The 18,660-nt window shown below is 38.5% G+C and overlaps 1 protein-coding gene across 1 annotated transcript in view; it reads left to right on the top strand.

Moving 5' to 3' along the window:
• The first annotated feature begins 1,777 nt into the window (after nt 1–1,777).
• Nucleotides 1,778–18,660, top strand: part of LOC115212070 (vacuolar protein-sorting-associated protein 36) — a 36,048-nt gene continuing 19,165 nt past the window's right edge. The window contains exons 1-5 of the mRNA XM_029780879.2: nt 1,778–2,020; nt 3,986–4,054; nt 8,083–8,153; nt 11,529–11,643; nt 14,053–14,127. Coding sequence (XP_029636739.1) covers nt 1,925–2,020; nt 3,986–4,054; nt 8,083–8,153; nt 11,529–11,643; nt 14,053–14,127 — 426 coding nt within the window. The 5' untranslated portion in view covers nt 1,778–1,924. The remainder of the gene's footprint in view (nt 2,021–3,985; nt 4,055–8,082; nt 8,154–11,528; nt 11,644–14,052; nt 14,128–18,660) is intronic.

The following is an 18,660-nucleotide window of genomic DNA, read 5'->3' as shown; positions in this document are numbered from 1 at the left end:
AAACCCAGGCTGTTGCAGTAACTGGTCCTGAAGCGTGATGGCATTGCTGGGATCTTTGGCACTATGCAGTGTCGTCCCGTTCTGGCACTGGTGTAGCTTTCAATGCCAAAATTTGGCACAATTCCTTCCAGGATCTTCTAGATATATATTACTGCATACCTCGCCCGTCTTCTCTCCAGCGAGTAGAGTCTTAGCTGTTTCAACCTTTCCCAGTAGCTGAGCTGTTGCAAAGAGACGATCTTCTTTGTGAATCTTCTCTGGATTGCCTCAATGTCTGCTACTAATTACACACTGGTGGGTGACCATAGCTGTGAGCAGTAATCCAGGCGGCTGAGGACGAATGTCCGCCAGAGGACCCTCATGGTTTCCTTATCTCTGGTTCTGAATGTTCTTAGGATCCATCCAGCCAATCGTCTGCACTTTGTCGCCATCCTGGTAATGTGCACTTGGAAAGAATACATCCCCACTTTTTACTAATGTCTAGTGCTTAAAAACGATGTCCTTTCCAAAGACACTTTCATACAACCTAGGGCTTATTGAAAATATCACATTAATATATGTTTAAACCTTAATATCTGGGATCCAAACCTAAGACTGACATTTAAAAAGAAAAAAAAAACAAAGAAAAATCTCAGGGGATATCATCGTTGTATTTGAATTAAAATGGCTCTAAATTATATAAAAAATGGGTACTTTTTGGTTATCCCACCCCCATTAAGGAATTGTGTTATCTCTCTCCCCACCCCGTTTTACGAGAAATATCGGTACTTTTGGTTATCCCCAACTAAAAAAATTATTTAACCCTCAATAAAACAAAACACAAAAATGAAAAAAATTAATAAACATAAAAAGTGAAAAGATGAAACATCGTTTTGAATCTGATAATATTTTTATAACAAATCATACCATGCCTATTGAAGAGGTCAAACGTCAACAATGTGTTGAAGTATTGAATCGAAAGGATCTAACTCTTTTAATCCAATATCTTGACGCCACATTAACCCGATTTTTTAGTGGGGACATAGACAATTTTTTAATGGGGGTGAGATCACCAAAAAGCACCGTGAATTGAACACAACTTTAGAAGCTGCCGCTGTTTTGGTGCAATTATATAAGAGACAATGACCCATTAGCATCAACTGTCACTGTAATCTAATTTTCCTGGCTTTAAGAACGTTGGTGAAAGCAATGGAAACGATCGGAATGTCTCTGTACAATGATTTATTTATGTATTTCTTCGTTCAGCTGAATGAACATACCAAGGGAGACGACTCTTTAAAATAGATATTTACTCGTTATGTCATTTACAAAACATCTCTATTATTGCGAATATTTTCAATATTTTCAATAATACATGTATTTATGTTTAAGCTATAAATTTAAAAGAAAAGTAGTTTATAAAAGTGATTTATTACATTGCCAATATATATAATTTCTTAATTAATTAAGATTTAATTAGAATATATACAATGCAAAAATTACATGCTTTAAGTTCTAATTTTGCTTTAACAGATCTTTTTAGAAGTTCCTAAACGGGGAAAATGTTCTTGTCACCCTAAATCTCAGCACTTATCTCTCGCCGCAGCACTTAAACTGAGAAATGTCTAGTGGTCGCTTAATCTGCTAGAAATAACAGCTAAATTTCTTTGAATTCACACCGTAGTTTTTGAAATGGAAGAGGATATTGGATATCATCATCCTAGAAATACAAAAAGATGTCATGGCCATGACTAGAAGGTTTTTCAGCTCGGTGAAAGCTGACCAGGTTTGAGCAACCCCACTCATGATTTTTCTCATGGATATTAATTAGCATTAGTTTCGCCTGCTAGAGTTTAGAGTTACTTCCCTTCTATCCAGTGGTGACTAAACGATCCAGTTCAACTTCTTGAAGAGAGAAACTTTAGAGAAGTGTTTTGTTGTTTACATGGATCGTTTCGAGTGGAGCGACGGCCAGCTGGCTGAAGATGAAGTGTTCGTCTTCCAAAGAAGTGGAGTAGCATTATATGATGGTCAAGAGAAGGCACGTCATTTCTATTTTTATTCAATATTTATGCCTATGTAATCGCTTTTTCCTCCGCCTTTCTTGTTTCTATAATACGTCTTCCGCAGAAACAAACTCACTTTTAGATACTGTACATGTCAGCCAAAAGATTAGGCTGAGCTCTTTTATGTTTTTGTACCACAAATAAACATATATTACGTACAGCTTTCACTGCAGATATTTCCTTTGTTGATTTTCAACTACAGATCATTAAAAATTCGTCACCTTCCGATAATTTCAAGATGTAAACATTAACCGTTTCGTTTCCTTCAGCTGTGCCAGACAGTATGGATGTTACAAGATGTTAAGATTCTGTTGACATATATCGCTGCATACTTCTTCATCCACTTCCTGATACCCACAAAACCACTACACCAGACTAGAGTTATGGAGCTTCAGCCATCAATTACTCTTTGTATCTGTCATATGTCATGAGGGAGGTTGTGTGGGTGAATGATGCGGAAGAATTGCCTATATATAAGACTTTCTCGAGCGCCAAACTAATACACCTGCTTATTGTTCATACACCTGGCTTTTGTTTTCCTGTAAATTTCAACTATATATATATATATATATATATATATACATGTATATGCGTACGCACATTTAGAAGGTTGATAGTTATGGCCGGTCAGACTGACCATTGCTTTCGTACCTATAAAGCGCTTAGCTGTATAGGCGATTCCTCAGACTCAAATGGAAGCCTCTTACTGTGGTCATTTTTGGGAGAACATTTTAGGTAGTAATAATTGACTGATAACTTTATCAATATCCTGAGCGTGTTTCCCACCCACTAGTCTTGGCAACAATAACCGTTTGATAGCGTTGTCTGATAATTATATACGGCTTATACTGTTATGCACTTTACGCCAGCTGGGGTCGTCTGGTAGAGACTATTTAGACAATTATTGTGTTAAGGCTTTAATTGTACGTCTACTAACGACGTAACTTTTGCTAGATATGAATAACTTTTCACGGGAGCTTTTATGTGGTCGTTTGACGTGTTAGAACAGTCAAAATTTTAGTCAAATTATATCTTACTATCTTTTCTAAGAAAAGATGAGAAATTCAATAATGTTAACCCTAAAAGAATATCGTGAAGGTTGCGACTGAAGAACTTGACCAGAGATAGGCCGAACTGAATAATAACAACGTGCTTGATTTAGCTACAACCAAGGATATATTGGATTGTTCTCCTAGAGACATGTCTCCGGGTGGGGTGTGTGTGTGGGGGGGGGGGGGGGCTGAAGTTTTTTTTACTCAAACGCTGTTCACAAAAACAAAGTTAGTGTTAGTATAATTAATGTAGTGAGCATTAAATATTTCATTAGAAATATTTATATAGCGAAGAAAAGAAAACATTAGCTCAATATATATATATATATATATATATTGAATACTGTTTTCTTGTACATTCAAAAACATATGTATGTGTGCATAAACGTATGTATATATGAGAGAAAGAGAGAAACTGAATTCATGTCTAACACAATTCAATATGTGTAATAGAATTTACTTCTTTTCGGAGTGTTTTTTTTAATACCAGTAAAATATTACGACTCTTATTAAGATGATAATCGTTATTTACTCCAATACCAAACCTGATTGAGCAAATCAGGATCAAAGACATTCCTGTTGAACAAACCTATAATCATAACAATCCTTTGTTTTTGTATAGCTATGTTGTGCATTGTTGTGTTTTTTTTTAAGACTAGGCTGTGATTTAAGGGAGATTTGTCTGCTCTTTCTAGCAGGTTGAGTGCTGTCATAGAGGATCCTTCATTGGGTGCTTTATGACTAAGTTTCATGTTGAAGTTACATTTCTTTATGACAGTATTATTGTCTGTTACAGAAACTCTTTGATATGTTAACATGGCAAAAGAACTCCTTCACAGAGTATATGACAATACAGTGTTTGTAATATTCTTTTCTGTTTTATTTTAGACTCCCTTTGAAAGCGGAACTTTGATGTTAACAACTCACAGATTAATTTGGAGAGGTGCTCAGAACAATGTATGTTTTCCAATGTCTATTTATTTCTTACATGTGCACACACATATATGCATAATCTCCTTTTCCATCTCTCATACTTGTAGACAATGTATTATAAAGAACTTGGAAGAGGATGCTCTGAGAGTGTAGTGCTAGAATAAGAATAGGCTGGGCAAAGTTCAAAGAGATTCTACCTTTGTTGGTAAAAAAAAAGCCTCTCCGTCAGTGAAAGGCAGATTGTACAATCCCTGTGTGCAAGCACCCATGCTACATGGCAGTGAAACGTGGGCTGTGACTGCAGAGGACATAAAAAGTTTTGAAAGAAATGAAGCTAGTATGCTCTGCTGGATGTGCAATGTCAGTGTGCACATATGACAGTGTAAATGATTTAAGAGGAAAACTGGGTATAAGAGGCATCAGATGTGTGCTGGAGAGAAGACTATGCTGGTATGATCATGTAAGGCATGTGGACCAATACAGCTGCACAAAGAAGTGCCAATCTCTGACTGTGGAGGGAACCTGTGGAAGAGGCAGACTCAGACATGGGACGAGGTGATGAAATATGATCTTCAAATGTTGAGCCTCATGGAGGCAATGACAACTGACCGAAACTTTTGGTGATTTGCTATGCTTCAGAAGATACATCAAGCTAGGTGAAATCATGGTCATGGCCAGTGCTGGTGACATATGAAAGGCACCCATGCAAGTGACACGTTAAAGGCACCCAGTACATCGTGGAGTGATTAGCGTTAGGAAGGGTATCCAGCCATAGAAACCAAACCAAAATAGACTGGAGCCTGGTACAGCTCCAGTCAAACTGTTTAACACATGCCAGCATGGAAAACAGATGCTTAATGATGATGATGAGGAGGATGAAATGTATTTGCTAAGCTTCTGTTTGCAATGTAACAAAAAGTTCTTAAAATTATGAAGGAAAGTTCTAATTTGAGCATAGATTCTTCAAAGTGTTTAAGTTATATTCCTCCTAAACACTGGTTAGTGGAGGTGTGTGACTTAGGGGTTAGGGTGTTGGACTCATGATTGGTCAGTGCATTGTGTTCTTGAGAAAAGCACTTCATTTCAGGTTGCTCCAGTTCACTCAGCTGATAAAAATGAGTAATCCTATGTTGGATCAGCGTCCCATCCAAGTGGGGAATATATATGTCACAAAACCAGGAAACCTGCCCTTCTGAGTTGGTATGATTTGAGAAGTTAACTTTACCTTTAAACACTGGTTAAATATATCAATAAGTGAAGAAATTCACCAAATCTTTGAAATTTAGTAAATATTCTGAAGCTTATGAAAATAGTTCTGATTCACATTCACTTCCATTCCACTTTTCATTTCACTTTGTGTGTTTATGTGGGTGGTCGGGTGTAAGAGATGTTTTTTTTCTTTGTTTTTGACATCTAGCATGTCTCTGGAGAATGAAATCTCAAATTCCCCAAGGACATGGTTGAGCTGATGTGACTTTCATGACTTTATCAGGAATGAAATTTATGTTGTAAATGTGACCACCTGATCTAACAATATATCTGGGTCCATATTATCTAGGGTTTCCTTCTATTTTTAAGACAATAGGGTCATCACCATCATCATTATCATTTAACGCCTATTTTGCATGCTGGCATGGGTTGGATGGTTTGAACAGAGCTGGAAAGTCAAGAAACTGTACCAAAATCCACTGTCTGTTTTGACATGGGTTTTATGGCTGGATGCCCTTCTTAATGCCAACCACTTTATAGAGTGGATTGGGTGCTTTTTACATAGCACCAGCACTGGCAAGGTCCGTTTTGGCATACTTTTTACAACTGAATGCCTTTCCTAGTGCCAATCACTTTACAGTGTGGACTGGATGCTTTATACATAGCACCAGCACTGGTCAGGTCTCCAAGAAACTTGCTAGACAAAGATTATTTGAGGTGGTTGGTGGTATTGGAAAAGGTGGCTGTGTACCAGGTGATGAGAGGTTAGAGTGTGACAGGGATAGAAACAGGTGTCTTGCTTTAGAGGAGATACATGATTACCCCAGTTAGAGAGAGTGCTCAAGAATATGAGAGAAAAGAGAGAAGACAATAAGGTCTAATTTTAAGGATTTGGTTATTACTTTCAGCAGTTTAAGTAACTATGTTGAGACTTTGATTGATTTGCAATTTAGATACCATGTCAACTTCATCTAGAAAGAATGATGGTTATCTATGCGTTTAACTGTTCATGTTTACTATGGCATGGATTAGACACAATTACTATACACTCTGCTCAGAGAGAAAAAGCCTTTGTATCTACAAAGATAGTAATTCTCTGAACTTTTTACACACTGTTCTCACTCTGGTTAGTTTAATTTTATAACATACACCTCCATTTATAATTTGGTCACATATATAAAAATACCTGTCTACTTGTAGGGAGCCATCTGAGCATTTGAAAGTATTCATTTCATAGGAGTTCTTACTGCTCACTAAACCTGGGCATCTGCTACATATGCAATTTTTCTTCTCTGCCAGCCTGTCTGTGCTCCCATTAAATCTTTAGTGCACTCATAATTTACATTAAGCATACACAATCTACTTCTTTGCATATCAAGCATGGCTATCTCTTAGATGGGAGTAGCATTCTGTATACTTTCTTGCTAGCCAAAACTCTTCTTCTACCATGTTTGGAACTTTTTCTCAAATTCTTTTACTGATTTGGCTATGAGAACTACATTGGCACTATACAGATGTTCTCATAGACAGCTGCTATGATATAGAAAACTATAATAAACAGGAAAAACCTAGTCCTATGATTCAAAAACATCTTCACAAATCTCTTTGAAGAGTCTGTGCTCAAATTAAGACTTTCCTTCATAATTTTAAGAAATTTTTGTTATGTTGCAAACAGCAGCTTTACAAATACAGTTATATCTTTTATCTTTTTCAGTCATTAGATTGTGGCCATGTGGAGGGGAGGGGAGCACTGCCTCGAAGAATTCTTAGACAAATGAATTGACGCCAGTACCTATTTCTTAAGCCTGGTACTTATTCTATTGGTCTCTTTTGCTGAACCATTAAGTTATGAGGATATAAATAGCACTGGTTGCCAAGTGGTGGTGGGGAACAAGCACAGATACAATGACAAGTGCACATAGATATGGATATCTATGTGCGATGGACTTTTTTTCAGTTTCCGTTTACCAAATCCACTCACAAGGCTTTGGTTGGCACACAAGTGCACACACATAGCTGATGCACACATGCACCCATAAGCACATCCACCCTTGCAAATGTACATATGCACCATTACCCCTCACCCACATGCCAGCTTATATGTACACACATATAGCAGATACATATGCATATGCATCAGACACACATCCAAGCATTCATACAACATTACACACACACACACATATGTGCCGTTGCTGGCTATTGATGTCACTTAAGTTCCAAAGTCACATGATGTAAGAAGTTCAGACTGGGATCTCTGTTTTGATGGATTTGGTGTTGCTCAAATTTCAATACTATTTCCAACAACATCAACCCTCTTGATCAATAGCAGCTCAGTTTCCTATATCCCTTCATTCAGCTGTCTGAACCTGATGAGATAGGTTCCTGTAATGAGCCTATGAATCTTTAAGTCACGTGGGCCAAACTATACTATTTCAAATAATAACAATAATAATAATAATCCTTTCTACTATAGGAACAATGCCTGAAATTTGGAGGAGGGAGTAAGTTGATTACATCAACCCCACTGTGTAATTACTACTTATTTCATTGACCCGAAAAGGATGAAAGGCAAAGTCGACCTCAGTGGAATTTGAACTCAGAACGGAAAGATCGATAAAATACTGCTAAGCATTTCACCCAATGTTCTAAAGATTCTGCCAGCTTGCCGCCTTATTATTATTATTATTATTGATAATAATAATAATAATAATAATAATAATAATAATAATAATATATATATATATATATATATATATATATATATATATATATACACACATATATGAATGAATTTTTTCAATATTTCAAAACTTTGTTTTTGTCTTTTTTTTTCCTTCCAGAAATATATCTTATCGTTACCCCTTTCTTTATGTGTATACATCGAAGAGCATCCTTCAAGATTTGCTCGAAGGTAACTCAACTTTTGAAATATTTTACTAAAAATTAGATTTATTTTTTTGTTTGTAAAATCTGTAAATGAGTTTAGAAATAAAGATTCCTTGTGTAACTCCAGTTTGGAAATATGCATACCAGAAGAAGTAACACATCTGGTGATAATCAAGACTTAAAGCTATCAAAACATAAGTAAATATTAAAAAATGCATTTCTAAAATGTGCAGTGAATAATCTGAAAAATTATTGTTGGCATTCACTTGTAGTTAATCTGTAGTGAGCGATTGAGCCTCTTCATTCTGATGGGTGCAAAGTGTGCTGGTGTATGAAGTGGCTGTTGAGGCCAAAGACAGTATAGAAGAGCTGGGAGCATTTATCACGGGGGAGGGTTTGCAGAGGACAGTGTCGTACAAGTCATTCTTTGCTTCTGTTATTTTCCATTTGGTCCATTCCCTCAATGATGACAAGCTGCCACTTTTGGTGGTCCTTGGCGATTGTGTCCCAGGTATTTGAGTTGTTGGAGCAGTGGAAGGAAATGGGTTTGCACTGATCTTGGAAATGGAATTTGGGTGCTCCGTGTGGTCTGGTGCCTAAGGCCAACTCCACAAGGAAGAGTTAGCAGGGGAGGCACAATTGAAGTATATGTATAATCAAAGGTAGTTTTAAAAGGCTTTGAATTTGTTGTAAGAATGTTGGATAATTATTTTACACCTGTCTTATGAGGTTTGATGGAGTGAGGCTGTTTCCTAGAAGTAATCATATTAGTTTCATTAGTAATGGAACTGAAACATTTCTAGTTTGATCTAGATATATTTGTATTTTAAGGAATTGATAATCTCATAGAATCTTGTCAAAGGGAATGCTAATCATCTCTCTCAATATGAATCTATTCTGTTACAATAGATCTGTATTTGTATTTTAATGTTTGTATGAGTAGTATGGTTCAGTAAATATTCATAGCATGTTGAATCAATGTTTTTATTCCTAGATTCCCCTAATCTCAATTGTGTGAAGTTGGATTAATATATAAAGTTAGAGTGCTGCATATTTTTGATATATTTAGAATGATACATATTTTAGAAATCAGCTAACCGATGCAAGTGTATAGAATAGCATAAAATATCTTGTAGTGTTTCAACTTAGTTCCAATTTACATGGCACTCATGTTATTGACATGTAAAAGGCACCCGGTACACTCTGTAGAGTGGTTGGCATTAGGAAGGCCATCCAGCCATAGAAACCAAGCCAAAACAGACTGGAGCCTGGTGCAACTCTCCAGCTTACCAGTTCCAGTAAAACTGTTTAACCTGTGCCAGTATAGAAAATGGATGCTAAATAATGATGATGTTTTATTGTTTGTTAGCAGGTTTAAATTGTTTTTAATGCAGCTTGAAGACTATTACTTTGTAGAATGAATTAAAACAGTATATTGTAAAGTTCTCATTAATATATCCTTTTTCTGTGAAGCTTATGGATTAGGCATTGCACTTTACTCTCTTTTACTTGTTTCAGTCATTTGACTGCGGCCATGCTGGAGCACTGCCGTAAGCCTAGTACTTATTATATCAGTCCCTTTTGCTGAACTGCTAAGTTATGGGACATAAACACCAGCATCAGTTGTTATGCGATGTTGAGGGAACAAACACAGACACAAACATATACACACACATACATATATATGACGGGCTTCTTTCTACTAAATCTACTCACAAGGCTTTGGTCGGCCTGAGGCTATAATAGAAGACACGTGCCCAAAGTGCCACGCAGTGGGACTGAACCACTTTGTTGATGTTTCTAGCATTTTCTGATCTATACCAGTGTATTAAATCAGCTTTAGCCGATCTCTATGTTTCTAGTTTTAGCTCTTTGTATAAATCAGCCAAAGCTAGAAAATTTGATATCTATTTGCAGATATATACAAAAAGATATATTTAGTATATAGCTGCTCTTGTTTGAAGTATTTATTTTCTGACTTTGTATGAATTCAAATTTAGTGAGAATGCCTTGAAACCAACTCAGAGTTTCATCATCATCATCATCATCGTTTAACGTCCGTTCTCCATGCTAGCATGGGTTGGACGGTTCGACCGGGGTTCTGGGAAGCCAGAAGGCTGCACCAGGCTCCAGTCTAATCTGGCAATGTTTCTACAGCTGGATGCCCTTCCTAACGCCAACCACTCCGTGAGTGTAGTGGGTGCTTTTTACGTGCCACCTGCACAGGTGCCAGGCGAGGCTGGCAACAGCCACGGTCGGATTGGTGTATTTTATGTGCCACCGGCACGGAAGCCAGTCGAGGCGGTGCTGGCATCGGCCACGAGTCGGATAGTGCTTTTTACGTACCACCAGACCAGGGATCCTGGCTGGTTCAATTCGATTTCGATTTTGATTTCCCCAACATGTCTTCACAAGCAAAGGGGGTTGGCATGGGTGCCTGTCGTACGGTCGCATTGGAGTATTTTACGTTCCACGGCCACGAGTCGGATAGTGCTTTTTACGTACCACCAGACCAGGGATCCTGGCTGGTTCAATTCGATTTCGATTGCCCCAGCATGTCTTCACAAGCAAAGGGGGTTGGCATGGGTGCCTGTCGTACGGTCGCATTGGAGTATTTTACGTGCCACGGCTACGAGTCGGATAGTGCTTTTTACGTACCACCAGGCCAGGGATCCTGGCTGGTTCAATTCGGTTTCAATTTCGATTTCACTTGCCCCAACATGTCTTTGCAAGCAGGGGGGGTTGGCATGGGTGTCTGTCGTCGGATGAGGTTCTATATCGACTTCGCTTGCCTCAACAGGTCTTTGTGTCCAAGGGAGGAAAGGCATTCATAAGTGGGCTGGGCTCACTTGTCCTGCCTGGTCTTCTCACGTACAGAATATTTCCAAAGGTCTCGGTCGCTGGTCATTTCCTCAGTGAGGCCTAAAGTTCGAAGGTCGTGCTTCACCACCTCGTCCCAGGTTTTCCTGGGACAGTTAAATACAGGATGGAAGTTTTGGCTTTAATTCTGCTGTTAGACAGTTATCATTATCATCATTATTGTTTTCCATCCAGTTTTCAATGCTTACATACAAACCTATGGGAGGTCTGTAATAGGACTGTGTCTCTTCATTTTCATGTTCCTTCATCATTTGATACTACTGATGTCGTTGTGTATGTTTTTTTTTATAACTGAACACTATTATGATTGCCAACCACTAATGTGAACTAGGAACATTTTGTTGTGCCACCAGCACCAGAGAAACTGTGTGCAGAACTAAAAGTTGTCTCTGACTTGTATCAGGTTCAATTCAGTGTTACTGATCTCCTAATACCTAGCGTGTAGGAAATATAGTGAAACTAATATTTTATTTATTTATTGTAATTGCTGTTGTGATAACTGCCTTATTGTCTATTTCAGTGCTAAAATAGTGACCCATCTTCATGAACCGTCTCCAAACAAACCGTCAGGTCCCATGTCACAAAGCTCATCTACATATGTCAGATTTTCATTTCGAGAGTCCGGTGAAAAAGAGGTAAACTTTTATGCAGAAATGAATTTTTTACTAAAACCATTCAAATTTCATATATCAGTTTCATCATCAACAACAACAATATTTAACATCTGTTTCCCATGCTGGCCTGACAGAAACTGTTCCATAGTCTTTTCTGGTTTGGTTTCTACAGCTGGATGCCCTTCTTAATGCCAACCACATGTGACACCTGCACCCACATTAATGCTTTTTATGTGGCACCTTTGTGTGAATTAATAAGAAACAAACTGAGAACATTTTAGAGATTAATGCATACAACATAAACATATTTACAAACCTGTCCTAGGCAGTAATTAAATAGAATATAAATTCAAATTTAAATAGATTTTTATTCATATTTTCTGGATTTTATTTCATTTTACTTATTAAAAGATATTTTAATTAACCATTTAAAAACGATTAATTAGCTATTGGCCTCTGTTATTTTTTGATAGAATAAAGGATGAATTTTTTTACCCCCTCCCCTGTCAACAATATCATTACTACCCTATTGCTAGCATCCCTTATAGCCTCCCGAACTTGGGTACTCCACTTCTCACAACTGTTTCCCAATCTTTACAGACAGATGTTGCCTACCTTCCTCTGTACACTCTTGCAACCCCCCATTTTCCCCACCCACTACTACTCTTCCTACCTGAGGTACCACCTGGATAACTCATCACCACTATCTGTCTCCTTGGAGACACTTCTAATTCTTTCTTCCTCTCTCTCCCTGCTAAATGTGAATAGTCTTGTAGCCCTTCTACAACCTAAACCTGCTCCACCCCAACCTCTTCCCTCTTACCTTAATTGCTATCTAACATATGGATGCAGCATCCCCCCTGGGTTTGGTGACTTGCAAGCTACATGGTGACCTCAATTGTGCCGGTGGCATGAAAAAAAGTACCCAATGCACACTGTAAAGTTGTTGGCATTAGGAAGGGCATCCAGCTGTAGAACCCATGCCAAGGCAGACTGCAGCATGATACAGTCTTTGGACCCATTGGATCTTTCAAACTGTCCAACCCATGCTAGAATGGAACATGAATATTAAACAATGATGATGATAAGATATATATATGTGTGTGTATATATATATATATATATATATATATATATCAATCATTATGTACACAAGATAAGCTTTACTATTACTGCTTTTATAAATTAATTAAATTTATCAGATACACTAGACTGTCATAAATAGCTGTTATGTTAATTCAGTTTCATAGAAGATAGGGAAAAAGGTTATAGGCTGAATTATACTTTCAAATGTGTCAATGTTCTCATTGGTAATTGTGTACTCTACTCTTAATTTTTGATAGTTAAATGTTAGCAAATGTAATAGCTGTATGGTTCACTGTCTCGACAATTTAGTGCCAGTGATCTAACATAATGTTTGCTGTGACAGTTATGTGGTTCACTGTTATGACATTTTGGTATCAATGAACAGAATGTTTACTATAAAAGAAATTTATGCATGTAGGTGTAACTTGTATGTGTTTGATACTAAATATATTTTTACTTATTTCATTCATTAGACTGTGACCATGCTGGGGCACTGCCTTGAATTTTTAGTCAAATGAATCAACCCCAGTACTTATTTTTAAGCCTGATACTTATTCTGTTGGTCTCTTTAGCTGAGCTGCTAGGTTATGGGGACACAAACAAACCATCACAGGTTGTCAAGCAACAGTGGGGGACAAACACAACTACAAAGACACACACACATATAGATAATATACATACATACATATATGTACACACACACACACACACACACACACACGACAGACTTCCTTCAGTTTCCATCTACCAAATCCACTCACAAGGCTTTGATTGGCCTGAGGTTATAGTAGAAGACACTTGCCCAAGGTGCCAAACAGTGGAACTGAACCCGGAACCATATTCTTTTATTCTTGTTTCAGTCATTTGATGACAGCCATACTGGAGCACCACCTTAAAGGGTTTTAGTAGAAGAAATCAACCCTAGTATTTATTCTTTGTAAGCCTAGTAAAAGTTCAGCAAAAGAAACCAATAAAATATATTGGTCTTTTTTGCTGAACTGCTAAGTTACGGAGACATAAACACACCAGCATCTGTTATCAAGCAATGATACTATTTACTATTCTCTCTTCTTCTCATCACCTGTCTTGAATCTATCTATCTTACCCAGTCCCTTACTTAGCACTGTATCCAATCTTTCCATTCTAAAATGTTGGCCCTCTAGAGTCCTCTATCTGCTTACATTTTTCCTTCAATTGTTGACTTGCAATTATCATAAGAAAATATCAACTGCATTGGCATCACTGTCTTGTGGGTTTATAAATGTCACTGATGCTAACCCTTCCTCCAGACCAAACTATTTAATATACAAAATAAGTTAATTACTCTTTGTTTTTTTTTAACAGTTCTTCAGATATTTCAAAGAACAACTTGAGGAAAGAAAATTTGAGAAACCTTCTTTGGGAATTTCTCAAATCACAGTAAGTGAAATAACCAAAATATGTTTCTTGTATTTTAAATTAAAATGAGTTTTAGTAGATGCTTTGTGTATCTGAGTATAAAGTTATAGCAGAATAAGAATCTTGACAGGAAAACATCAAATTAAGTTAGACTTGCATGACTTCTGTTAAGTTCATTGTTGTTGTAGTAGCAATGAAGCAATATATATATGAGCAAAACACCCCCCTCCAATGGACAGTGCTGAGTTGTCAAACATTTAAACCAAATTTTCTCAAAACAACTTGTCCGACCGTCCCATAGGCCTCCCCTTTGAGAAACACTGATTTAACCTAAATTTGAGACACCAGCAAAAGAAGAAATAAAGATAGACGTTTTTTCTATTCCAAAGAAAAACGATTTTATTCACACAAATATGAAGAGTTTAAAGTACCAGTAATGATAAGGCTGTTGACTGTGAGAACACAAACATGGTTTAAACAGTAAGCTTGGCAAGAAAGAAATGTGCCTTTAAGCAGTACAAAAACAATTAAAAAATTAAAGGTGCAGTTATGTACAGGTTGACAGAAGAAAAGTAGGACAAAAATGGCTTTATCAATCACATTCTCACCTGGAATTGATTTTTGTAATTCTTTCAAGACTTATACACGGCCCGATACCGTCGGTATCTACATATCAAATTTGAGCGCAATCGAATGGAGGATGCCTGAGATCCTAGAAGACACACAGACAGACAGAACGGATTTTATATAAGATATATATATATATATATAAGATATATATATATATAGGCGCAGGAGTGGCTGTGTGGTAAGTAGCTTGCTAACCAACCACATGGTTCCGGGTTCAGTCCCACTGCGTGGCATCTTGGGCAAGTGTCTTCTGCTATAGCCCCGGGCCGACCAATGCCTTGTGAGTGGATTTGGTAGACGGAAATTGAAAGAAGCCTGTCGTATATATGTATATATTTATATATATATGTGTGTGTGTGTGTGTGTGTGTGTGTGTTTGCGTGTCTGTGTTTGTCCCCCTAACATTGCTTGACAACCGATGCTGGTGTGTTTACGTCCCCGTCACTTAGCGGTTCGGCAAAAGAGACCGATAGAATAAGTACTGGGCTTACAAAGAATAAGTCCTGGGGTCGATTTGCTCGACTAAAGGCGGTGCTCCAGCATGGCCGCAGTCAAATGACTGAAACAAGTAAAAGAGTAAAAGAGAGTAAAGAGAGAGTATATATATATATATACCTTTTATTTGTTTCTGTCATTAGACTGCAGCCATGCTGGGGCACCTCCTTGAAGAATTTTTAGTCAAATGAATTGACAACTAGTACTTTTTTTTCTTAAGCCTGGTACTTATTCTATCAGTCACTTTTGTTGTAACACTAATTTACAGGGGATGTAAACACACCACTACCGGTTATCTAGTGGTGGTGGGAGACAAACACACACACACACAGAACTGGCTTCTTTCAGTTTCCATCTATCAAGTCCACTCCCAAGCTTCAGTCAGCCTGAAGCTGTTGCAGAAAACTTTTGCCCAAGGTGGGACTGAACCTAGTACCATGTAGTTGGGAAGCAAACTTCTTACCACACAGCCACACCTACACCTGTATTTTAAACATGTTTAGATTTGAAGTGTATGAATATATTTCTTTGTACATATAATTAAATTTTCATTCTTCATAAAATGAAACCTTTTCAATTTTAAAAAGTGTAATGTCTTATGTTTCTAAATGCAGACTATTTAAATGCATCAGGTGCAAAAAAAATATTTTTATATGAATAAATTTATTGCTGCTGTAAATGTCCTAACTCTAATAAAAGTCTGATTAAGACAAATTAATTAAAATATATAAAAAGATTGACAGTCTGAATCTCTGATGTTATAATAATAATAATGAAATTATTGTATACAGTGCTCAGGTGCACCACAACTTGTCAGAAAGTGCATATAGAGTATATGCAGTAATGTACAAATGTCTGGAAAGCGAACAATGCATGAGTCAGATACATGTATGGAGGGGAGAAAATCAGGTGTAGTGTTGGTGAATCTCAGAAAGCATGGAAGTTTTGAATGATGCAGTGCTCCGACAGCTAACAACTGATGCCGGCAGTTTGTTCCATGCTTCAGCAACTCTCAGCATGAAAAAATGTTTCCTAAAGTCATGGGAGCTGTGCTGTTTTCTGACTTTGTAAATATGTCCATGGGTGTTAGATGGGTGGAGTTTGAAAAGGTGCTCCAAGTTATTGTTTGTACGATGGTTGATAATTTTATGGGTGTCTGCCAAGTCAGCTGCCAGACGTCGGAGTTTCAATGTGTCCATGCCCAGGGAAGTAAGGCGTTCAGAATATGGCAAATGCCTAATGGAGGGTATTCTTTTGGTTGCACGTCGCTGAACGGCTTCTAGACGATTGATATCCTGGGCAAGATAGGGGTTCCAGACCGGTGATGCAAATTCCAGGTGAGGTCTTACCATAGCTATATAAAGCCGTAGATAGATAGTCGGAGAGCAGCTAACAAAGGATTTGGTGAGTGATGCCAAGACACCCTCAGCCTTCTTGACAATTTTAGCGATGTGTTTTGTCTGTTCAAAACATATATCTGTGAACAGTTTTTAAAAAGCATAATAGAAAGTCAGAAGTGTGTTTGTGTGTGTGCGTGTGTGTGGTGGTTTAAAATCCATGTTTAAATGAATAAATACTGGATGCTCAGTCATATTTGACTGGAGGTCACATTATTGCTGTTGATGTTGTTGCTGTTGCCATAGTGAAGCAGCCATATCTCTCTTAAGGTGCACCTTAGCATTTTTAAGTAGAAAGGACACATAGGATAATGTAGTCCTAGATATATTATAACTGAAAATATGCAGTGATAGTTTTCACTACAAGTCTTCTCCAGGGTTGATTTGGGGCTAAACAATAGCACCAACTCCAACTTGTGCCATTAGCAGTACTTGCTTGGGTCCAACAAGGAAGCCTCTATATGGCATAGTTGCTCTGCTTGCTAGAAATAGCAACCAAATCACCATCATATCATAGCTGTTGTCTTAAAAAGAAAAAAGTTACCTTATATGATGCTGTACATAGAAAAAATAACAGGTTGGTTAGGGCTGGAGTTATCTTGATCATAGGTCAACTTGTTTATGTTTCTCCTAGGGCTAAACAGCAGTAGTATAGAGCTAGGTGGAGTAGTTGTTCAAAGAGTCTTGATCATGTACACAATCCTAAGCTACTGACTGGTTGTCCAGTACCTTATTAACTATTGTCATCCACCACTTTCCAGGGAGAAAAACTAGAAATAGTTGATAGTTTCCGTTACCTAGGTGACCAAGTCAGCAGCGGGGGCGGGTGTGCTGAAAGTGTAACTGCTAGAGTAAGAATAGCTTGGGCAAAGTTCAGAGAGCTCTTACCCCTGCTGGTGACAAAAGGCCTCTCGCACAGAGTGAAAGGCAGACTGTATGATGCGTGTGTACGAACAGCCATGCTACATGGCAGTGAAACATGGGCCGTGACTGCTGAGGATATGCGTAAGCTCGCAAGAAATGAAGCCAGTATGCTCCGATGGATGTGTAATGTCAGTGTTCATAATCGACAGAGTGTAAGTACCTTGAGAGAAAAGCTGGACCTAAGAAGCATCAGTTGTGGTGTGCAAGAGAGACGATTGCGCTGGTATGGTCATGTGGCGAGAATGGATGAAGATAGTTGTGTGAAAAAGTGCCACACCCTAGCGGTTGAGGGAACCTGTGGAAGAGGCAGACCCAGGAAAACCTGGGACGAGGTGGTGAAGCACGACCTTCGAACTTTAAGTCTCACTGAGGAAATGACTAGAGACTGAGTCCTCTGGAAGTGTGCTGTGCATGAGAAGACCCGGCAGGACAAGTGAGTCCATAACCCGTGGCCTTCTACTTGGGATGGAGCCAGCCTACGTATGCATACCTTCCCTTCTTGGGACACAAAACTCTACTTGTGAAGACCTGTTGAGGCAAGTGAGGATCAGAATCGAAATCGATCAATGGAAATTGCAGATGTGTTACCAGTGCCGGTGGCATGTCGATACTCTACTTATGAAGACCCGTTGAGGCAAGTGAGGATCAGAAATGGAAATCGATCAATGGAAATTGCAGATGTGTTACCAGTGCCGGTGGCATGTCGAAACTCTACTTGTGAAGACCCGTTGAGGCAAGTGAGGATCAGAATGGAAATTGCAGATGTGTTACCAGTGCCGGTGGCATGTAAGAGAACCTTCCGTTTCGCGACCGTTGCCAGCACCGCCCCGTTTCGTGTCCGTTGCCAGCCTCGCCTGGCCCTTGTGCCGGTGGCACATAAAAAGCACCATCCGTTCGTGGCCGTTTGCCAGCTCTGTCTGGCACCTGTGCGGGTGGCACGTAAAAAGCACCCACTACACTCACGGAGTGGTTGGCGTTAGGAAGGGCATCCAGCCGTAGAAACACTGCCAGATTTGACTGGGCCTGATGAAGCCTTCTGGCTTCACAGACCCCAGTAGAACCGTCCAACCCATGCTAGCATGGAAAACGGACGCTAAACGATGATGAT

This window comes from Octopus sinensis, linkage group LG5, assembly GCF_006345805.1.
Source record: "Octopus sinensis linkage group LG5, ASM634580v1, whole genome shotgun sequence".
Taxonomy (NCBI): Eukaryota; Metazoa; Mollusca; class Cephalopoda; order Octopoda; family Octopodidae; genus Octopus; species Octopus sinensis.
Note: the sequence above shows the minus strand (reverse complement) of the source record. Positions and strands in the feature narration are given on the sequence as shown.